Source organism: Mya arenaria, chromosome 6 (assembly GCF_026914265.1).
Source record: "Mya arenaria isolate MELC-2E11 chromosome 6, ASM2691426v1".
Classification (NCBI taxonomy): domain Eukaryota; kingdom Metazoa; phylum Mollusca; class Bivalvia; order Myida; family Myidae; genus Mya; species Mya arenaria.
The window spans coordinates 31,439,293-31,464,197 of NC_069127.1; the positions used below are offsets into that span (position 1 = coordinate 31,439,293).

The 24,905-nt window shown below is 34.0% G+C and overlaps 1 protein-coding gene across 4 annotated transcripts in view; it reads left to right on the plus strand.

The window, feature by feature from the left end:
• LOC128238388 (uncharacterized) overlaps positions 1 to 22,834 on the plus strand; it is a 48,060-nt gene extending 25,226 nt beyond the window's left edge. For all 4 annotated transcript variants that reach the window (XM_052954267.1, XM_052954265.1, XM_052954268.1 and 1 more), the window contains exons 5-8: positions 5,913 to 6,100; positions 13,807 to 13,954; positions 15,309 to 15,432; positions 17,428 to 22,834. In XM_052954267.1, coding sequence (XP_052810227.1) covers positions 5,913 to 6,100; positions 13,807 to 13,954; positions 15,309 to 15,432; positions 17,428 to 19,573 — 2,606 coding nt within the window. In that variant the 3' untranslated portion in view covers positions 19,574 to 22,834. The remainder of the gene's footprint in view (positions 1 to 5,912; positions 6,101 to 13,806; positions 13,955 to 15,308; positions 15,433 to 17,427) is intronic.
• The last annotated feature ends 2,071 nt before the right edge of the window (positions 22,835 to 24,905 follow it).

The following is a 24,905-nucleotide window of genomic DNA, read 5'->3' on the forward strand; positions in this document are numbered from 1 at the left end:
CTATTAATTATGATTATACTCTTTAATCTACATTCTTTATTTATATTTAACAACTGTTAGAATGACGTCATACATTGTTATTCTATCAATACTGCTTTTGTTACCATAAAAAATATACACTATTAATTATGATTAAACTCAGTATAATCTATTATTTTTATTAATTTTTAAGCACTGTCAGAATGACGTCCTAATTTTTATTTTATCAATACTGCTTTTGTAACCATAAAAAATATACACTTTTATGATAATACTTAGTATAATCTATTATCTTTATTAATTTTAAAGAAATCTCAGAACGACGTCCTTAAAACATTGTTGTTATTTCACCAATACTGCTTTTGTAACCCTGCTGTATTAGCGTAAAGAAAGCCTGAAAAGGCTAGCATATCTGGTCTGCATCCAGCGTGAGTCACTAGCAACTCTGTGATCAATGTATGACATCATTGGTCACGACTATATTGGGTAGATATTACAAACCTCGCAAGTATGGTGTTGTGTAACCTCTTCAGTCGACTGGAATGACAGTTAACAAGTTACTTTTTTATATATTACAAGTACTTTCGGGTGTTTTATCTGGAATTATTGTTATGAATAAGTGTTATTATTAAATACTGTGGGTTTTTTTGCTAACATTGTCAAAAATATAATAAACAGTGTATTTTTTTTGTTCATACTGACAAAAATTATTTGTTCTGTAAAATAGTCCATTATTTTAAGTAATTTTAGGGAATTCTTAAACTGTGGTGAGTTATTTCAGTGGATAGGTATCTTTCCTTCTCTATGGAATCCTAAATTTTCTATTTGGGGTATAACAATGGTATTCTAGATATTTGACGTTTCAATCCTTGGTATAAAATGACACAATACAATGTAATATTATAGTTATTTGAAAGTTAAACTTTCAATGGTGGGTGTAAAATCGAATTGATTACGTTTGTGAAATAATTTTACTTTCAGGAACAATTTTTCTGAATTATTTATTTAAAATGAAGTTTTAATTTTTCCATTATAATTTTGTATGTAAGAATGTATAAATGGTATTTTTACAATCGACTTTTCATATAGAGCTTAATCACCAGAGCACACTACAATATAAATTGCTATCACGAATAACTAGACCGTTTGTGTTTTCATTAAGCTGCCATTCACGTGAATCATCGTTGTGATAAAGGCAAACACTTTCAGTCTATCTTCTAAGGTCACAAGCATAGTTTAGTACATTGCTCCTTTGATAATAACTGTACTAACGATTAAATCAAAGCAAAAAATATTTTTGAAGCATTTATTTTAGTTAATCAAAGTGTGTTTAAGTTTAATGTAAATTTTATCGACAAACTTTTTGGCTAATGATCGTGTTAAATTGGATGTAAAGGTTATGACTAACGTTATTAAGTTCATACAATCATCAATAGTTGAAATTTTGTTTAATTGAACTCAATCGAATGACTTATTATTATTATTGTTGTTATTGCTATATGAATACTAGGAAATTACTGTTCAGTTCAGGAACAAGAGTTGAGTTAAAGAGTAAATTGAAAAAATATTAGTCATATATTTGGTGTAATGACTGGGCTTAAATTATTGAACTGGATTGATGAATGAAATATTGGTCTTAAAATAAATATGACAGCCAACTGAAATTGGGAAGCCATATGTGGAAAAAGTCAGAGAAAGTTTAATACTGTGTTCAGCATTTTACAATGGAGGAATAATAAAAAACAGACAATTCTGATTGTTTATGAGTGATTCATAACTTTAACGGACATGGCCGCCAGTGTGTGCGAAGAAGGTTAGTATTTATATATTTGCTTGTTTTCATACAATCTGCAAGATGCATTTCTGTTGTTGTAAATTTACAAATATATTATTACGGTTTATGGGTATTTTTATCCTAATAAACATTTTTTTCTATACTATTTTCAAAGAGAATCTTTTTATTAAAATATGATCAAATTTATGGAAAATTTCATTACGGTTTATTTTTTCATAAATATTTAAACCAAAAATTTTAAACTGGTATAAAATTAATATTTTATTGGATTTTTTTTTTTTTTTTTTTTTTTTTTTTTTTTGAATATTTAGAAAGTCATAATCAGCCTGTCATGTGGTTGCGGTTATTCATGGTCAGATTATGTCCATGTGACACACCTTCGATAATTATTCATTCTTAACTCATTCAAGATAGAATTGTTGTTATCAATTTGTTCTGATTTAATCTTTGTAAGAATTTAAGTCAATAATATATATTTAAATTAGGTTCAGATCGGACTCAAATGATTTAAATTTGATATTGTTGACTGTGTTATTGACATTGTCTGTGAAACACACCAGAACGTAATAATCTACATTATAAAAAGGTGAATTTATTATACAAAGAAAAGTACATAATAAAACAATTTATCAAATATGTTTGTTTGATAAAAAGTAAACAAAAAAAATGTATTTTTAATTACTTACGTTTTTTCATAGAAAATGAATGATTAAAAAATGTTGAGTGCGCTGTAAATTCATAAATAAGACTGTTGCAATGGATGTGAACTGATGCAGACAATGATTAAGCAAGATTGTGGCTTTTAAGGTAATTCATCATGAACAAAGTTAATTCATAAATAAGAAAAGCACAACGACGACTTGCCCTTCTCGACTTGTCATTTTTATTGTCATTTCATATGGCACAAATTTTCATCACCAAGGCAGTTGTAAATTTTGTGCTCAATTTATGACTTTTGAATGCCACAATTTTAACATATTAGTCATTCATTTTGAAGGTTTAGGTTACACCCAACGCTTATTTACATCTAAAGGAAAAAGAGAGAAGTATTATAATGTTGCGTATTATAATGTTGCAAGTGTGCTCAGCGGTAGTGTCCAAATGTCAAAAGTTTATTAAGTTCACCTGAAAAATTATGACTTTTAACCTGTGCATTTCCACTGTTATGGGAAATTTAGTTTGTTCACATTTATTTCAGCTATATTATAAAGGCAGCTGAAATAACACTGTTATGAATCACTCTCGATTTAAATATGATATGCTGCCTTCATAGGAAACCATATGTATACTGCATATGGTGTTCTTTTTTGGGAGGCCATGAGAAAGTACTACTGATAGGGATGGAGCCAACAACCTCTTGGGTGTGAGGTGAACACCTATACCACTAGACCACTCTCACCATCTTTTGTTTTGCGTCTATAAAATAGTGCGGAGCACTGATGCAGTCAAAATTGCACCCCAGTTTTATATTGTTACCTTTCATTCAGAGAGGCATAATATTTTAAAGATATAAGTTGATTGCAATTATTTTTATGCAATCTGTTGGTTAATTGTCATGCGCGGGGGGGGGGGGGGGGGGGGTGCTGGATAAAAATCCAGAGGATTCCCCCTACACTCCCCCTCAGACCCCCCCCCCTTACCAAAGTATATGGCTTGACCAGCTTGACATACAGGTAAAGGAGCTTTGGTTGGTGTATGGGTTGGTGGCCAGATTCTGGAACTTTAAAAATACTAATTTTATCTGAGATTCTGACATTTAAAAGCAACTTATATATTTGTTTATAAAATATCATATATCAGACGCCATTGTGTTTACAAATGCATAATGCACCAGCTGGTGGCATCATGATGTTATATAACCTTAGTGCACTACAAGTAGGTTACACAACACCATAAATTTGCTTTTTACACTAATGATTCTGAAAATAGTGTGCTTCCAGTGATCCTTATATAGTTCATGAACAATATTCATGCTACAGTTAGGTGTTAAAATAATGCCATTGGTTTCTTTACTAGGTGTTTTGGGATTTGTATTAGGGCGTCCCTTTTAATAAGTCTGAAATTACCATCTTTGAAGTGACATTAATACAATAGAAGATAATTAGTTAACAACATGGTGGACAGCTATGGCCAATTTGAAACCGGATACGGTAAATCTCCGGCTTTGTTTCACCACTTGCAGGTCATGTTTGCACTGATTGGTTAATACATGGTGCTATTGATTGACATGTGAAACCAAGAACTTAGTAATCATAATGGTCATTTTTCCCGATAATTCTGGACAGCTAGAATTTGTCCAATCGGATTTTTGCATACATGCAGTGCTCGTTTTCTCCCATATTTTAACTAGATTTATCTATATTGGCTTGAATGAGTCACCAAACGTTCAATATATTTCTCTCTCTGTTATTGCGAGTCTGTATTGATCCTGTCCATATATGAGCTTGTACTGTTTTCTACGCAAAATCAAGTGCTTTTTCTGTTGTTGATAGTGTTGCGCACACATATTTCGTGCATGAAAATATGACTTATATTTCTTGTGATGTGTGTCGGAGACTTACAAAAGAGACTTATGAAGTAAAAGTGTCTTGAGTTTGACCGGTTTGGACTTTTTCTGGTCATCTAAGACAATGATGGTGGTGGCTATTGTGGAGTGACCAACAATAATTGAAAAAACAGACCATTTCAACCTAAAAAAAACATGATCACCTAAGACTTATATTGGGCTGTAACAGCAACAATAACTTATGGACTAAAACAAGTCTTCATTGTTCAGGTAAATAAAGTTGTTTATATCACGTAAATTTGTTATCTATTTTTACACATCTGGGTGCAGTTCCAGTTTCTAACTTATATTCTTTTTGAAAAACTCCCTGCTATTTTTTCTGACAGAAAGTTGGTGATTTTTTTTCTGCAGAAGGTCTATTTTATTATCATCACTTCTTCCTTGAAAAATGAAACCCAAGATTCAGCCCACGGCTTGCCTGACCTCAGCATTGATCAGTGTGGAATAAAAGTTTTCAAGTCATTGGGAATCATTATTTTCTAGTTCAAGTTCGGAAATGGCTCTCTAGCTGCTTCCCCAGAATTATCTTGTGGCATTATTTGTGTCATGTATTCTTAAGGGTTTTGTATGGGGAAAAAATGCAGGTAGACTGTACAATGATTTTAACATGAGATTGATTTTTTTGCAAGAGTGCCATTATAACTTAAAGTTTGTTGAATTTGCAGTCTTCAACTTTGTTTGTTTTCGCTAAATTTGTACATTAGAATGTGATGAGTCATCATTTAAATAGAAATTTCGTAATCTTATCATGAAATTTTATTCGTTATTTTCAGAAAATTGAAGCTATACATGTAGTATTTTTACATGGCTTTCTTTTGCATGTTTCTCATTTACTATCGTAAAAAAAGTTTAAGTAAGGTTCATACATGTTAAATAGACTTGAAGTATTTTCTATATGCCTTAACAGGATTATTTAATTTTAAATCCTGTGTATTTAAGTTACGTATATTATTGATATTAAAGTTACGTATATTATTGATATTAAAGTTACGTATATTATTGATATTAAAGTTACGTATATTATTGATATTAAAGTTACGTATATAATTGAGAATTAATATTTCATACAAAAGTCGACCATTTTAGTTAAAGAACTCTTCTAAGGATAGCAACGTCTTTATTCAGTGTGTACGTGTTGTTGTTATTATCAATCGGTATGTTGCTTCTAACCCATATAGTTGTGAACTTTATTATGCCTTTCTCAGTGAGGGAGCCTTCGATACCATGATTGATAGGTCTATGTGCGTATATTTCAAGGTGGATTCTGGCATTAAAGATGATGTATGTGTTGTTGAATATATGTTACACGAACCACCCTAGACCTCTTACATTTCTTGCCCCTGTGGCCTAGTGGTAAGGGTGTCTGCCTAGGGAGTCAGGGAAGGTCAAAGATGTGAATGAGTGGTGGCCATTCAAAGTTTTTTGCACTCCTGCTCGGTTGCCTTGGTGAGGGAAGATTTAAAATGGCATTTAAAGTCCAGCAGGTCAGCCCTTAATTCAGAGGGGTGACTAACACTTTGTTTCACATTTAAAAGTGCATTATGTAATGGTATTTTGTTATTATATTTTCAGGCGGGTTTCTGGCGTTCCAGACAATGTATCCGTCGCTGTGTGAGAACAAGACCAGCAGCTACCGTTGCGCTGGGCTGACCTCTCTCTCCCAGCCGTGTCTGCCCGTCTCGAACGTGGGCCCCACCCGTATCCTGCCCTTCCTGTATCTCGGTTCCCAGCAAGACGCACTCTCCAAGGATATCACGCAGGTAACCAGTGCATACTGTTGTAGAACAAAACAATATTAAGGCAATCATTGAAAAATTGTGTATGATGCTAGTCAAAATAGTCTCAAAAAGAGGGAGGATTATTTGCATGCCGAGGTTGATGTGGAAGTTTAATTTATATGTTTCAACCTAAATAAACAAGATTTGATTAATTTAATACATGTGATATTTTTTTACTGGATGGTCTTCATTCTTCATTCAAGGATTATTCAAATGCTTTTGCCAATTTCGGGCCCCATTTTTAATGCTAAAACATTTTTCCCCAAAATTTATGTGAAAAAAAACATTCCAAGTTTTATATTTCAAATTTTTTTTTAAATATTTTTAAATATGAATCCCCCACCCCCACACCATTTTTGAATGGAAGAGTTGATGTATATTCATGAGGAAAGAAGCTTTATTTCTTTGTATCATATTTTTCTGTCTTTCTTTTAAAGTGTCCTGGTTTCATTTCTTGGCAAATAATGTAATACCCATTTTAATGAAAATTACACATTGTTTTCAGAAAGGCCCCAAAAAGTTTGAGAAAAAAGCTCTTGATTGTTTTCGACTTTCCATCAAACCTAACTTCCAATCAATTAGCTTTATTTGCAAACAATAATATTTGGACCAGGATGTGTATATTGACTCAACGTTAACTTCTGATATTGCTCGTAGTAGCTATTGCGAAATCACTGAAATAGGCTGTTTTCATTGGCTTATATTTACACTTGGGGGAATCCAGTAATAGTCGTTTGTTTTATTTATGGAGACTTTAAATCCTTTATTTAAACGCCGTTTAAGAAGAATGCTGAAAACAACCATTACTTTTTTCCTCCTTGCCAGACGCTTAAATATTCAAGACACAAATTGATACAATGGCATGAAAAAAAGAAAATTGTCATAAACTTACAAAAAATTGATATCGTTGTGTACAATGCATTGAATCTTACTTGCTGATGTATCACATCGCTTACGACACATGAATATTTCACAGTTTTTGTATATTTTTCCAATTGGAAGTTCACTGGGTTTGTCTATCACGTAAATCTCTGAGTCTTGCAAAGAGTGAAAAAGTTGGTTAGGGTTGTTTGAAAAATTTGTAATTTTGTTGGGTAAATACCAGAAGTATGTGAATCAACATTGAAAAACAGAAGGTACATTCTGTTGTAAAACCAGCACTCTCACAGATTTACTCTTGACAACTTTTTTTTATTTTTTGTCTTTAAATAAACTAATCTTTGCGTAAATTTCTGGAAACCTGAGAATGGCTGACAGAATAGCAGTACACAGTTTTCATATTTTTATATGAAAACATTTTATTACGTTTATGTTTTATGGCTTAAAGCATTATTAACCCTTTAAGAAAAATGTTTTTTACCAATTTACCAAACAATTTAGATCTGTTCTATTGTGAGTTATCTTATTTGACTGAACTTAAGGCACTAAAAACAATGAAAAAGCCCCAAACTGTCAACTTCTGAGAGTGCAGCTTTAACAGACTATCCTCATAAGAATACTTCCTGACATTTTTTGACACTTTTCTTTAATGTTTCATTATACAATACAAAAATGCATACAAAATATGCAAGCAAATACACATCAAATAAACATCAAAGGTATAAACTTCATAGCAGCTACAGATGTATAGACTTACAAAATATGTTTAAGACACTTGGACTTTATTTGCTGTTTAAAAATAGAATTCGTTCATGTTAATACATACGGTAGTTGCTGTAACTCAACCCTCATGTATAGAATTACAAAAAAATGTTTAGGACACTTCAACTTTTATTTGCCATTCAAAAATATAACTCATTCATGTTAACACAGAGTCACTGTAACTAAATCTTTCATTATCCACAAAAATAACTTGTGAATGACATCTGAGGCCAAATATGTTGACTGAGGCTGCATTTTTCGTCTTCTTCTTCGCTCAATGAAGGGGTAGGAGTTATGCTAATTGCCATTGAAGAAATGAGTTGACTTTTGGCTGTGGTTAACCACAAATTCTACTGGATCATGTTCAGTGGTTCTCTTGTCATCCATGCAATAACAACGTGTTTGTATTGCGGTTTTAATACTATCAGATCTCCAGCAACCATCTAACATTTGTATCGATACTTAACATTGACAAATGTTTTTGTTGTTTTTATATATTTATTATGTGGCCATTATGAAAAAATGGTTTGTTTTGCGAAGCCTGACAGCCTCATAAATTGAGATTTTTTAAATATGTATTTAGAGGCCACAGCGAATAATTAGTTTGTTTAGAGTATTATGCCCTGGTGACCTCACAAAAATACCCATGAATCAAAAGTTTGTTAATAGCTTTTCTGATGGTCACAATTTAATTTTTTATATTTTATAGTTGAGTTTTTAGCCTTTCTGATGGTCATAATTTTATTTTTCATATTTTTTATATAGTTTAGCGTTTCTGATGGTCATAATTTTATTTTTCATATTTTTTTATATAGTTTAGCGTTTCTGATGGACATAATTTTATTTTTTATATTTTATACATAGTTTAGCTTTTCTGATTGTCATAATTTTATTTTTCATATTTTATACATAGTTTAGCTTTTCTGATGGTCATATTTTATTTTTCATATTTTATAGTTAGTTTAGCCTTTCTGATGGTCATAATTTTATTTTTCATATTTAAAACTGAATTTTACTAAGGAGTAATTCATAAAAAAAAATCGAAAATAAATGCCAACCTATCCATATCTTGTTTGTTCAGCATTTCAATACCGACATCTTTTAAAAATGTGGGTGGGGAACGTCCAATCAAACTATTTATATTAATCATGGCCTTATGAGGGATACATTTCGCTTGTCATCATTGCAATAATATTGTGTGTTTTTTGGAAATATAACGCAAGCTGACTAATACGCTAACAGATGTCTATAAAAGCGTTTTTTTCCATCTCAGTCTGGCTTAAAAACATCCCCAGCAATCATCTGCCAGATGTATTAAATATTGACGTGGCTTATTGACCTATCCTTTTTTTTAAATATTTCCTCAATATTACTCATGTTGGCATGATTGCTGGGAAGTCATGATGGCCCATTTTCAGACATGCTTTGTTTATGACATCAATGTTTTTCCCCCTGTAAATATATATTGAGTTCTTGCAAGCTGATACCTCCCTGCGGTTATCATGTTCTGGTGTGCCGTACCTTGTACTGTTTCCTTGTTGTTCATTTGTGCTGTTGGGAGTTTTAATGCTGGTGAGAGGGAAACTTAAGTTTGCTACTTATAGGGACTGCACTCCGTATGATGAAACAGCGAAAAAAAAATAAAAAAAATTGTCGAAAACAGACATAATCTTGGTATCGATGTGTACAATGCATTGAAACTTATTAACTGACGTACCACATAGTTTACAATTAAATTTATTTTTCGCAGTGTTTTCGTATTTTTCCATTAAAAAAGATTACTGGGTATGTCTACCTACTAGAATTCATTCCTTATGCGTGATTGGCTAGTCGATGTTATCACATGATATTACCAAGTTAGGTGTGTAGCTTAACTATATCACCCATTTAGAGTAAGCCTTCATAGCTCAGTGGATACAACGCTGGACTGCAATTTTGGCGACACCGGTTCGAACCCTGTCTTCGCCACAATTTTTTTTTAAATATTGGTATTCTTTTTTACAACTATGATTTCAACGAGAAATTTTATTAAAAAATTGCCCTGAGATTTGTTAACAGAAAAAATCTGGTGTACAGTCCCTTTAAGGTCAATTCCTTATTTCGGTATAGGTATTGCGATGCGTATGTGGTCTGTTTGTGTACGTGATATTTTATACGTTTATACGTTTGTGTCTCTAGTTCAATGTAATTTGGGCACTTGCCTTAATTGTTACTCTGAACAGGGTTTATATTTTAATGTTCAACTATCAGGCATGTGTTATACTTTTGGTGTTGTTTTCAGTGTCTAAAAAGTATTGTAATGACCGTGCATGTCTTAAAAAATGTTAGCCACATGGTCATGAACATGTAATTTTGTACATATGTTCACAATGATGATACACACATGTTAATCAAGCCCCATAACTCTTGTTATAATATTTGTCAAATTATGTCTCTTGAGTGACTGGCCAAAAAAAAACAGTCGAGCGTTGGCATCTCTTTTCGGTGCCTTTTGTTTTTAAAAGCACACCATCCCTGGTTTGGCTTGCAGGTGGATGGATAAAAGTAATAAGGTTTAAGTGACATTATATAAATAATCCAAAAGAAACTTTTGGCATCCAACCCTGGAGGCACTGTCTCTCTATTCTTTACAGCATCGGTCAATTCTGAAGTCTTTTACGACCTGCTGGTACTACCTTCTAAGTGGCATCAGCAATAATTGTAGTACAGTAACTGTATTGATTGATGTACTGGTAGCTACACTCGTTAAACATTTATACCTTAATACTTTATATGCCAACAAGGTATTCATAAACATTTTTATTAATTTGGAAAAAAGTATAATTTCATAATAATTAGTTTAGTTCAAACTAATTTCTTTCAAATTGTGACGAGAAATAATAGGTTATAGAATCAAGCTCAAGTCGGTCTTATGGGTCGAAACCAGTATTGATATTCAGTTTGGGAAGCCATTAGAAAGTTCCCCTGATGAGGATCGAATTTACAACCTCAATTTTAAACTTGATGTTGTAGAATTTGTGATGTAATCTATTTTCCACCAAAAATCGAGGAAACTGAATTGTGAGGTCATAATGAAAATGGGTGAAACTGGAGAATATCGAGTTAGGCATATCTTGCATTTTTAAGCAATAACAATAACCCACTGTATTGTTATAAACCACAGTGATTTATGGCATGGACCACAGTGATTAATGAGCTATGAGGCTGTTGCTTGTGCGATATTTTGGGGGTTATAAAAACTAGAATGTCCTAAGTGTTTCTTTATGTCTTATCATTTAGATCGTTTTTACATTCACCCTGCAATTTTGGCAATTTTGAGGGGGTGAAGGGTAGAAAGACCTAAGTGCTTCTTTACTTCATCTCATTTGGAACATTTTTGTGTTCACCCACAATTTGGCAATTTTTGGGGTCAAGGGTAGGAAGACATAAATGCTTCTATATTTTAAGTGATTTGGAAGGTTTATGCATTCACCGGACAATTTCCTTCCCATGATTCACCATTAAGCCAGCAGAGAAGCACAGAAGGTCAAGGTGCAGGCCTCAACGGGGTAGTTATCCGGACTCAATCATCGCGATAGACCACATTATGTTGTGATGGGCAGCTTCTGGTGAATGCTCCCAGAGATAAATGGCCAGCCCTAGAGAGCTAATAAGGCATTCAATTGCTGCGAATGTAGCGGTATTCTTGATATGAGGAAGCTGTCATATTCTTCAGCAGCCTGGCTGTAATGATTCCGTCAGTGCCAGCTTTTTTTTCACACATATGGATATGGAGATGTAATCACCATGATTATGCCAACAGTTTGTGTTTGCGATGTGTCACCATGCCATGGTAATGTCACTGCTGGTGTGTGGTGAAGGGTTCACAAGGCTGTGGATGTTGAATTAATTCTCGCTCTTTTCAAAAGAATAATGAGCTCCTATTGTTGAAGGTGCACAATATAGGTTTATGCAAAAACATTTTTTTAATGCATTATCATGTTAATCTTATTGGACTTAAAAGATCAAACCAAACAAAAGTTTATGATAAAATGTGTACAGTTTAAAAAATATTAGCCTTTATAAAAAATATTTGCTTTTATAATTGGGGTTTTGAAATTAATTGATACGTGGCCATCAATTCCTCATTTGAAAAAGAGCCAAAATTTGCCTAATATTTATTTTATCATTTGGCCATGATGTCATTCATATAGTAGGTGGAGCTTAACTGTGCAATAACTTATGTGCGGATAAATAACAATTTTGTTCATTTATATGCATGCTAGTTATTGAACGTTGGCAACGTGGTACAAAACAGTGACTTAAGTTCTCATGCATATACACACACTAGTTATTAAACGTTGACAACATACTTAAGTTCTCATACATATACACACACTAGTTATTGGACGTTGACAGCATACTTGAGTTCTCATGTTTAATGTCAATAACTATGGTAATGAGTGCAGGAACTATTATAGAACAATGTGAACTGTATATATATTGTTCTATGTCAATGTGTGTGGTTTGATTTACAAACTCAAGAATCTATTTATACTCTTGGTGTAAATGGAATGATTTTCATTTTTTCCCCTCCTGGACACAAATGAAACATTTTTCTCCGGGTTGTTTACCAAGTGCTGTGTCTATTTTTGTCCTTCAAGAATCATAAGAATGCCATTGTTGACATTCTTCCAGTGATAATTGAAACTTATTGAAACTGTGGCACATGTTTGGTATGGTGTCCTGCAAAAGTTGAATGTGTTGACAGTTCAAAAGAATTATTGAAACTGCGATACCATTTGCTACATATGTTTGTTATTGTGTTCGTAAAGTTGAAGGGTTCAAAGTTCTGTTAGAAAGTGTTTGTTGAAAGTGCAAAAAATGAATTTTGAAGAAAATCCCTACTTCTCCCTCCCCCTCAAGCCACCACCCCCCCCCCACCCCCAGTTAATATTGTATAGATTGTATAAAAAAAATTCTCTTTCATTTCTTTATAGACTCACAAACAACCTAATAATATATAGGTTCTTAAATAATGGGGGGAATTTGTTCCATCTATGCACAATTCTGAGGGGGATTTTGTAAGAAAGGGGATTTTATCCTACAATCTACATAGTCCAAAAGAAAGAAAGGCTTTCAAAGCAATTATTATCATCTACAAGCTTAAATCACTCCCTTTTCTCATTCAAAGAATCGAACAAAAGAGACTTAAGTTCAAAGTCTTAGTTATTTCTTGCTAAATGAGTTTTCTTCATTTAATACAAACTTTATGAAAAGGGATTGCATTCTTATATATTTCTGGTTACATGTATGAGGATAAAAGACGCATCTTAATTATGCTTTCATAGTTATTTATTGAAGTACAAATGAGGAACAGTCCAATTTATATTTTCTTTATATGACACAAAACGGAAACTCCAATTTTTCTCATTAAAAATTGTTGGAGTCATCGGCAAGCAGGTGTCTTTACTTTGTATTATTTTTAATGATCTACGGTCTGTTTCAGAAAGATATTTTAATCTGTCACCTGTAAAACAATGGGCAGAATTTATACAATCAATGTCCTTGCATTTTTTTTTATTGAAACGTAGTTTACGCCAAAAATGGAGTTTACTATCTTTGGCCTTAAAATCTATAAAGAGGGCTAATAACCTAGTGACTCTTAATCATTAGCCTAACAAGGAACAAAACAATATCATCAATGCTCACTGTATATATGGGAGGACAGTCATTACTGGGGTTCTATTTTTAGCTTGTCAGTTTTTCAAAGAATGAAAGTTGAAGTATAGTTATAGCCTTGGTGTTGCTGTTGCTGGTGTTGGAATCATCATCAAATGTGTGCTAAAACCTAGGACAAAATTAAAAAACTTATTTCCTTAATGAAACACATGATGTCAGAGACAATACGCACTTATACAGCAAGGCTGATAACTCTTACTTAAGCAAATGTGTTATTGTTGCCCCATGAGAGACTAAGAAACAAAATTTTGAGTGTTGGTTTTCTCATTTTGTGTGTACCGAGGTTAATGATTTTATATTAACCATAATTCATTGTATGTTCACAGGTGAACGAGATCACATATGTTTTAAACGTCAGCTCGAATGGGTTGAAGCCGGACCATATTCCTGATGGCCACTTCCTGCGCATCCCCGTCAACGACAACTACAGCGCAAAGTTGAACCCGCACTTCGAACAAGCCTTCCAGTTCCTGGGTAAGCCTCATTCTTCAAAACTCAGTATTGTAAAAGTGTTATCGTCGACACTTTAACATTGGTCCACACTCGAAAACTATTCAATATATTCAATTGGAACTTGGTACACATGTTGCATAGACAAAACACAGAATAATACAAAGGTCCATGACTCTGGCTTTAATCATTGTTGAGTTATGCCCCTTCTTGATTGGAAAATGACAGGTGAGTGTGACTGTAACTCCTCTGCGGAACTCTTGTTTGTCATTTTGACACCCAGTATAGCTACCCTTGTTGTTTTACCATATATGTTATACTGAAAAAAAATAATGATTCTAGTTTCAATTTCGAAGATATAATTGATAAAATCGCAATTTGTTCCTTCATACAATGATCGTGCTTACAAACAAATCAATAGAGAAAAATGTATGAAAATCTGTATCATTTATCATGAAGGAATTCCTATAACCGTCATAGCTCATTAAGTATCTTCTCTTCTTATTAATATTTCATGGAGGTCTACGGGCGATCTGTAATGTGCGTTCATTCGCACATTCCATTTACTAGAAGTGGTCAATAACAATGAGTGATCATTGTTTGTGATTGGTTTTTCTATATTTCTCGGTTACAGTCATAAATATTGTGATGAATGAGTCAATTCAAATTACACACTAAAATGAAAGCCAAAATATAAGGATTGTAATTTGTATGTATTTCCTTGTCAAAATGAGTCATAGTGTGAATGTTGACATGTTGTTTGTAAGTGTCCCCAGGGAAGGCCTCCAACCCCTGATCAGAGCTCCAGATAACTTTTTACTTAAGTGTAATGTATGCTCTTATGTAATTCTGTCAAGTGTATTGTACACCTTGGTTTTATTTAATTAAGTGTAAAGACGAATGTTTACTGGCACATTGAATTGTATTTAACATTAACGAACAGTTTTATCTAAACAAAGAACTGGATCAAATCAAAACACCACACAGTGATTACTTCCCTTTACATCATACCCTATGCTCATTTAGGGAGGTCAGGCATTGCATTGGAGTTGAATTGATTCTACTCTGATTTAGCAGCCATCTTCAATTTGGCCAATATGGTTAATCCCAAAATGGTCTGAATTGATTGTTACAAGTAATGATACACTGCCCTTAAAACGAATTTTACTTGTAACAATACGTGAACAGATGTTTGGTTTTATATCATAAATTGCATATTTATAAAAGCGTATTTGAAGCGTTTGGATGCCTTTAATGCTCCCTATCTGAAGCTTTGCCTGGTATCACATGTATGGAGAAATAAAGGGATTTCATTGTCAGGTCTCCGGAAAAAAAAAATGTTGTACCATTTCACATGTATCACACATATTTATTTCAGACAAAGTGCGGGAGGCAAATGGATGCTGCCTGGTCCACTGTCTGGCGGGAATCTCCCGTTCCCCGACTCTCGCCATCGCATATATTATGAAGCACCTCAATATGTCCTCTGATGACGCCTACAGGTGAGAAAACAACCACTTAAATAAGTTATTCCATTTAATTTATATTTATCCACTTTCAGGCCTTTTTTCTTGGCATTTAATGGGTCAGATTTTCTGACCCATTCCAAAAGAGCAGATTTTTTAAAGCCCATTCATAAAATTCCCATAAAAAAAGGCCTGATTTTTCAAGCGGTTGTTGGCTTTGCAATGGTCGTATGTTTTATGGGAATATGAAGTTTTTTTTGGAGAAACTCACTCTGTTCTTGTATTCTTCAAACCATTTCAACTTACATTTTATTTAGAAAAAAAAAAAAAATCATGTGCCTTAGGCCACAATGAAAAAATTCTTTCTTTGGCCTAACCTTTCCCATATCTTGAGGGCGGGGAAGATAGGAAGCTTTGCGTATTTCTAATTTACCCACCCTTTGAACGATAAAAAAAGTAAGGTGATTAATAAATACTGAAGAAATGTCCTATTGTGCCTATTTCAGTGAGATGGTCGTATAAGTGCAACCAAAGTATTTTTTAATCCTGGCCTTACTGCCTTGTTTCTGATATGACATTCTAGAGACATGACATAAGATGAAAAATTTGAATTTACTTAAACAATGTACAAGAATGATCCAGTTTATGATCAACAATTTGTTCTATGTCCATGTGTGTGGTAGTTACAAACTCAAAAATGAATATATCTTCACTCTTGGTGTAAATGGAATTGTTTTTAAATTTCTTCCCTCTGGGGACACAAATAAAACATTCTTCTCCGGTTGTTTACCGAGTTTGTTAAGTGCTGCGTCTATTTGTGTCCTTCAAGAATGATGATAATAGAAGACCATTGCTGACATTTTTTCCAGTGATAATTGAAAACTATTAAAACTGTGCCATATACGTTTGTTTTGGTGTCCTGCAAGGGTTGAACGGTTTATAGTTTTGTTTAAATGTGTTTGTTGAAAGTTTATAAGACAAGATACAATACGAACACAACAACCCTCCCAAACCCACTATGACCCGGGACAAAATTCTCCTACCACTTATGAAATATTGTATAATATTTCTTTTTTAACTTCTATTAAATAACATTCTTTAGACTCAAACATCAAAATATGGTTTTAAAGCTAATGGGGGGATATTTTTTTTACATCAATGCAAAATTTTGTGGGATAGTGTTATAAGATTGCTATAACGCTATAATACTCTCTTAAAAATGATACATGTATCATTGCTTTGACAAATTTTCCTCTCATTAAAACATGCAAGTTAATCAGCCATTGAAAACATGCCCTCGCTTCAAAAACAGACATCATTTACAAGCTCGTAATTAGAGTTTCGCATGACGTAAGAGTTAGATGATGTGCAGCGAGAAACAGTAGCATTCATTTGTCATTTCTCATTTTTCCGGCTCATGACATTGTAAAATGAATTATTCACAATAACATTTTAAATATTGATTTTAAATTACTGTTGAATGCAGGGCTGCAAGCATGCACACCTATATAGAGAAATGTCACATCTGGGGGGGAGTCTTTATTCATGCCACAGCGAATGTCACATGTGTTTTTAAGCAAGTTCTATGTCATGTTCTTTATTGGTGGTGATCATGACTGTGGTGTTAAGGTATTTGATTTAGAATCAGTGAGTCCTGGGTTTAATCCTCACTTAGAGCTTCAGGGCTTTGGGCTCGCTCCCCACTGTGACATTTGGGCTTAATCCTAAAACTTCGGGCTCAATCCTCACATAGGGCTTTGGGCTCAATCCCCTCTGTGACCTTCAGGCTTAATCCCCACTGGGAGGTAGAGGCTCCATCCCCAATGGTAGCTTTGGGCTCAATCCCAATTTTCTTCAAGCTTCTTTGATGATTTGTACTTGTCATCACCAAGAAATGATAAATGGTTCTTACGTTCTAACACGTATATAGCAAATTTTTAAACATAAGATAGATGTATGTTACTGCTGTTAAATTCTCCTGATCTGATGTGACTTGTTATAGTTAAGTAAATCTTGTTTCCTTTACTTCAGATACGTGAAGGACAAAAGACCCACGATATCACCAAACTTCAATTTCCTGGGACAGCTGTACGAGTTTGAGAAACATCTGAAACGAGAGCGTGAACTAAACAACAATGGCGCAGGGGAGAGCCCGGGAGATCGGGCCTCTGACCCCTGGGTCATGCCCTCCCCCACTTTCACCCCCAATCCCCTCAATGTCACAAGCAAGCGGGGCTTCTCCCTCTCAAGTGACTGTCTGAAAACTCAGGGCATGTCTCAAAGTTGTATTCCGGACAGAAAAGTGGTTCTTGAGAGACCCTCTGGATTTTCTATGAAGAAATCGTCCTTTCATTTATCTTATAAGAGTTCGAGTGAAAATGAAAAAGAACTCATTAGCTCCTCAGCTTCTCAAGCTGATCGGAGGGAAGTCCACAATCGACCTTGTGTTCTTAACTTAGGGCTGGACCTGCCCTCCCGACGCGTGCCTTTGTCTCTTAGTAAGGGGCGAGAAGGGACCATTGCGCCCTCAAAATCCCTCTCGGACATAAAGGAAGCTTCAGAAACCCCCTCCCCTATTGTAAACTCAAAATCACAGGAAAATGTGCATACTACCTCATTTAAACTGTACACAGAATCAGAGAGTTCGAAAGAGCTCTTGTCTCCATTTCCTTGTGGAGAGACAACCATACCTACAAAGTCACCACTGGTCACTGATGCTGACCGAGTACCATATTCAGGGACAAAAAACAAGTCTACAAACCTCTCAGAATATTCAAGTGTTGTGAAAATTGAAAAATCAAAACATTGGACCTCAAAAAGTGCAACTACATCCTCATTATCTAGTCATTTGGAATCAAAATGTTCATCAGATTCCCAGAAAGTGCCGAAGACTACACGCCCCCTGTCTCTACAGAGCCCAGTGAGACCGGGAGGCAAGAGACCCATAAGGAACTCATTAACCCTCCCCCTTTCCCCGGTATCAACGTCAGACCTGTCACAGGGGTCGGAAACCGATTCCCCTGAGTCAGGTTCTTTCGGGAACTTTGAACCGTCTGCTTGTAAAATTGAACGAAAGTTGTGTTCGGTGCCAAGTTCTCGGGATTTACGACACATAGGAAACATTCCATGTTTTGTGCAGTCTGTTGCTTCTGCCAGCACTGTGACTACAACCCAAACGGTGAAACTGAAGTCGTTCAGCTTGTCGGCCTCACTACCCCTTTCCCTGATGGCTCAGTCCCCAACCACCTCACTGGCCAGGCTCCACTTCGAGAGTGCAGAAAACAGTGACAATGAATCTGATAGTAACAAAATGGACATTGAACAAGAGGATTGTACTCAATCTTCAGAGCATGGTCATAAAAGAATGAGTCGAAAATCGTTAAACGACAGCTTGGAAAGACTTAGCAGTTTCCCATCTACCTCTCTTGATAAACTGAACTTCACACCATGTTTGTCGAGCTCAAATGAAAACCTATTGTCCAGTAGTCCTTCCCCACGTACATCAGGGGTCAAGCGACCTCTGAACATGGACATTGCAGATATAAAGGACTCTGAAGCCTCGTGTTCCTCAGCTGGTGGCAGCACTGCATCGTCACCCACATCCTCCTCTGGGCTGAAGACATCTGTGAGAAAACGTGACGGGCGGGGCAAGCGCCCCTCGGTCCGACCAAATAGTATAGCTTTTTCATCATATCCGACCTTTGACATTGGCTCAGAAGGTCAGGATTCGCCACATTCATCGTGTAGTTCAGCTTCTCAGGACGACACGTCGGACATGTATGCACAGAATGGGAAAAAGTTGAAACCCTCCGAATACATGACTGATGTACGATTTAGACTAGGACGTTACTCGGAACGTGAAGTGTACAGACAAATAACGGCTGCAATGGAAGCTGCAATGATGAAGTCTCAATCGTTTGAAGCCACTCGCAAGTCCCGTAGCCTCGATGACATTCTAAGCTCGGAAGATGATAGCTCCGCCCCAAATTGTGAGTGGTCACATTTTGACCGTGTGTTAAGACGTTGTCGTGATAGATTTGCCTCCCCTCCGCACTGCTTTGAGAAACTTGCATGCTCTGGGGAATTACAGGACTTGTATAACTCAAATAGTAGCCTGTCTTCTGCCGGCAGTCATTCCTCGCTACATAGTAGCATCGAATTCATTCAAGTCTCGTGACACCGGCCTATCTGCAGCAGCAGATAACTGTATATACATGTAGCTTAGATTAAATTTTATCATTTGCTGGTCAGCAAAACTGATAAAGACTTGTAAATTTATACCTGGTACTGGGTATATTATGCATTCTAAATTTTAGAGAATAGTCGTTTTTATTAAAGGCTTATTTTTGAGAAATTTAAAAAAAAAAATCTACAATTTTTTTGCGTATTAATTTTTGACATAATCCATAGATGGATAATGGGTTTATGTGCTTATTTAACTATAGAAAATGCTTTCTTGTAACTCTGACTTTAATTTCAATGTCTAAGATAGTTTAGACAGTATATAGAAAAAAACAGGCTGCTATTTCAGTAGTTCATTGTTGTCTTTTTTGAATGTTGTCATTTATTTGTGTTTGTTTTATTTATTTTATCATTGTTTATCTGTATTTTCATTTATTATCATTGTGTTTTCTTTTGTTTTGAAAAAGAAGTAATTTGATAGTTTTTTGATAATTTAAAAAGAATGGTCAATTTTCTATACATATCCAGAAAAATGTTTCATTTAAAATGGTAAAGAAATAGTAAAGTTATCTTTGTTTAAAGACTTCATTGGAAGCAAAATATTGCTTTCCGACGTAGCATTTATGACATAATTAATCACGTGATATACTCACACTGATACAGAAGGTTTATATATTCAATAAAAGGTCATACGTAAAAAAAATTAATAAGTTTGAACAGAATTGTCTACTTTTTTTATACTTTCTATAAATATCCATAAAAAAACACACACAACATTTGTGACCATACCACTTAGAATGGTTTAATTGAAACTTGAACAAAAAACAACATTCAGTATATTTGCTAATACTCTAATCTATCAATCACAACTCTGAGTAGTTGTTTGTATAAGATGTCATTACCATCAATACAAGTTCCTGTTCCGTTGTAACATGAACTGAAAATAGAAATAAATTGATTTTTTTCTTTTTTACCTTGTCACCATTCATTCGGCTGTCACTTTAATTAAATTGGTAATCGTTTACCTTAATTAAGTTGTTCACTTTTGTTTCATAAGAAACTTTGTGTTATAGTTATCAGTGCTCCAGCTAGGCCTAAATAGCAGGGTGGGGCACCCTGCTGCCCTTTTCCAGCACCTTGCTGCCCTTAACTACACCCTGCTGTGCCCTTTTGTTTGACAAGAGTCAGTTTTAAGAAATAAGTATGAAAATAATAAATAGAAATAGTTTTGACACTAAATTAAAGAAAACAGTTAAGGAGTAAGGTATTCATAACTAACTATTAGGATTGAAAGTAATTACAACAAATACACAATTCAACATTGGCCCTTGCAAGTGCCTGATCAAGGCTCATTGAAAATGCCCTTTTTAACCTAGCACCCTGCCCTTTTCAAATCCTGGCTGGAGCACTGGTTATAGTCAAGCTTTCTTGTTCAACAAATATTCAATTTCTGTTATTTCCTTATTATTTTATTATCAAATTTTCAAAAGTGGGTAAAACATAGCAGATGAAAACTTAAAATTGATTTGTTCAATGTTCCACAACTTGCAATAACATGGTTAGCTGAGTGTTTAGAACTTTGTTCAAGTTAAGAACGTTGTTAACTTCATCATTGTTAACTTCATCATTGTTAACTTCATCGTTGTTAACTTTCAAATTGTTACTGCGCTGAAAAATTAATGGAAACAGTTATGATCTGCAGTGTTCCTAACAAGATTTGAGACAACTGCTTCAGCTGTACCTGTTTTATCTTGATACATTAGCACTTCACGAAATAGTTAACATTTACAAGTTAACACCGATGTCGTTAACCATGTTCCTAACAAGATTTAAGACACCTGTTTCAGATGTAATTGTTTTATTTAACTATATAAGCACATCATGAAATAGTTTATATTTAAAAGTTAACAAATATGTTGTTAATCACGTTGTTAACTACAGTGAAATTCTGAACAATCGGCCTGGTTTATTTTCTGTTGCACGGTCTTTTAAGTGTGCCATTTTACGCATGTAGTTAAGTTTTTGTATCTCGAAGCTTTTTTTGTGGAAAAAGAGCTTTTTTTCTAATGCTTTCTCCATTTTAAGTTTGTAATTTTCAAACACATTTTTGTTGTTGTTGTTTTTTTTTTAAGAAGGAAAATTGACATAGTGTCATCACAGTGTTGTTGTCGTTGGTAGTGAGTCTTGCATAAACCATAGACTGAAAATATTCGGATGAAACATGGTACACTTGACAGTAGACAACAGACATAGCAAGTTTCATCACACTAGTTAATGTATAATTATCCCATTTGTTTGACCCTGAAAAACTGACAAGTTTTAGCATCGCGTGTGATGATGTTATTCCATTGGTAATGAAAAAATTTAATTAAATTCTTGTTGTTTATCCTGGACAAGTTTTGTTCATATAATTTATTTGTCATTTGTTCTCAGATTTATAATTTTCTTTATTTTGACATTTATGTACCAGAATTCTTTTAAGTATCTCCGATCTCAATAGATTTATGTGCTATTTTCTTAACAACACTCAAAATCCATCAATATATTACAGTAGATTGGTTAAATTTCACAAGAGTTTGATAATTGGGATCTATAGCGTGGGGTGGCAACTTAAAAATCAATCAAAATATTAAATCACAAACTTTTTCCTAAGATTTGATCATGATCAAAGAATTTCAGGCTTCGGGAAAATTTCAGACATCAGGAAAACATGGCCTTAACCAAGAAATCCCATTTAACACCATAAAAATTGATTCTGGGCAATTAAAACAATTTTCAATATTAAAGTACCAAAATCAGCTCTCAATGTTTGCATGTTACCATTTCTGCTTTGTAATATTTCCCTGCAAAGTTGATTAATGATTAAGTTTGTACTAATATAGAAGAGAGTGATATAGATGATCTTTACTTCTTAAATTTTAACAGCGCTTGATTAATTTTTGATGGTACGATAAATTTCAATTTTAAAATTCAATAAAAAAACATTTTATTTGATTGTTAGGAATTCTGTCAAAATTTCTCAAACAATTCTCGAAAATAAAGTTTTTCTTTTGATCGTTAAAATTCTGTTTAAATTTCACAATCAATTTTGCAATATTAGTTTGTTCTTGCTAACTTTCTTAGAAAAAAATAAATCCTGTGCTGTTGAAAAATGGTAATTTTAGGTTGACATTTCCCATATGTATTGTTGTTAGTTTGTGGTTTCATTGCTTTCTGTTGGCTTTATCATTGTCATTAAAACTTGTTTATGATTGGATGTTGTTGTGTTTTTATTTCGATTTCCTCGTTTCCTATTACTTTTTCCCCGTTTTTATATTTCACAGAATGTTATCCTGTGTTTTTTTCAGCTTTGACAGTTGGTTCGATTTTATAGTTTTTACGTCTACCTAAAATCTTCTGGCCATCAATTCTTAAATCCCTCAAAGCTAAGCTCACTATTTTTGTTTTTCTATGACTTTAATAATAATATTAGTTTTTTCACTGTAAAATTTAATAGAAATTATTTTCATGATAATCACAACCAACAGTGTTCATTTATCAAAATCAAATTAAAATATGTATTTTTTCTAATGAAAATGTGCTACTTAAGCCTGTAAATTGGGAAGTTTGAGAAGTTGGGGCCTGTTGTTTTTTGAAGAAACCATGGAGTCAAAGTATTGTCATAACCTATGTTATAAGTGGCGGCATGCAAAGCCTTTATCCTTTGCCTATAAATCAAAATCACATGAAATTTGCTACAAATATTTCCCTGAGTAACAAAATGCATACTTATAACAAGGCCATTTTTATTTTGACTTTAATATTTGTTAAATTATACTCTCAATTAACTGAGAAAGATGGACTTTCTCCGTGACAGTTCCTTACAGCGATATTTATTTTAAAGAATTCAAAAGTTTATACTACATGTACATGTATATCAAATTTGTCAAGTGGCTTCCAAGACAAAAGGATTTCAATTACTTTTGTTTGTGTTTTTTATCTGCAATTAGTCCTCTAACACTTGAATATAATGATAACTGGCTCTTACATTTGAAAACGATTTGTTATCAACGAGTCTTAATTGGGAAATAACCGTGACTCTGTCCTATATTTAGTTCACAATTACATATGAATATGTCTACATTTAATTGTAGCAATGTCACGAGGTACAACAAAGCATTTCCTGCCGTAACAGGAATGTGAGGAAAATAATTACAATTACATTAAGAGCTTGTCATGTTTTAAAAAAAATAAAGTATTGTCAGTTATTGTCATAGCCTCGAGTTTTAGTTTTGACTGTCGTCATCGACGTCATTGTGCAAATTTGTTAACCTTGGATATAACTAAAAATAATGATATTCAAATGAAACTTGGTACAAATGTTACCGTAGACAATATAGACATGTGTAGCAAGGCCCATAACTCTGGCTTATGTTGAATGCCCATTGTTTGACTGAAAAAAAACCAGACAAGCATTGTTGTTGCTTAATGACATTCTTGTTAGCTGGTCTTATTTTAGAAGAAAAATATTGCCATTACCTTGTTGTTATTGTCAAGGTACAAATTCCTTGTTGGACATAACTCAAGGGCTGTTTAAGGTAATCTTATGAAACTTGGTACATGTGTTACCAGTGGCAATATACATGCACATAGCGAGGCATTGACAATTAATGAAATATGTGCTTTCAAACTCATTGATTGACTAGGAAAAGTGAACAACGGTTAATATCTGCTTGCGTTGCTTCTTTCTAAGGTTTCTCTGGAGGTTGAGCACAAAGAAAGTTCAGATATCGTTATAATTGTTGGTCAGCATTAAAGAGGACACAAAAACAGTGATGTTTGACATTACTTGGAAACTGCTTCAGATTTTCACATGAAACGTAATACAATAGCAGTTTGTACGGCAAAAAGTTATTTTTTTCCACTAACAACTCCAAAAAAATAAATAGGGTAGGTAGGAAGGCTGGTCCGTATAAACAGATATTAAAACAGTTCCCTTAACATGCATTATTGTAGCTTGAAGGAAGGCATAACGTTTTTCTTTTGGGGGGGGGGGGGGGGGTAACCAGGATTTTGTACCAAACCGACCTATATCAAGGTGTATCACAACTGTGGAAAAATTTAAATATAAAATGGTCAAATTTTAAGATGTTTACTCAAAACGCACATATTTAAGGAAATTATGAAAAACCAACGCATTAGCAAAAAAAGGTGTAAAAGATAGGGTCAATCTGGTTTATGGAAACAAACAATTATTTTGTTATGCCTAATGGTAATACATACAGCATTTTTAGTCCTGTCATTTGAAAAACATTTCTGTAGTTATTCCCTTTGATCATGTGCTCTTC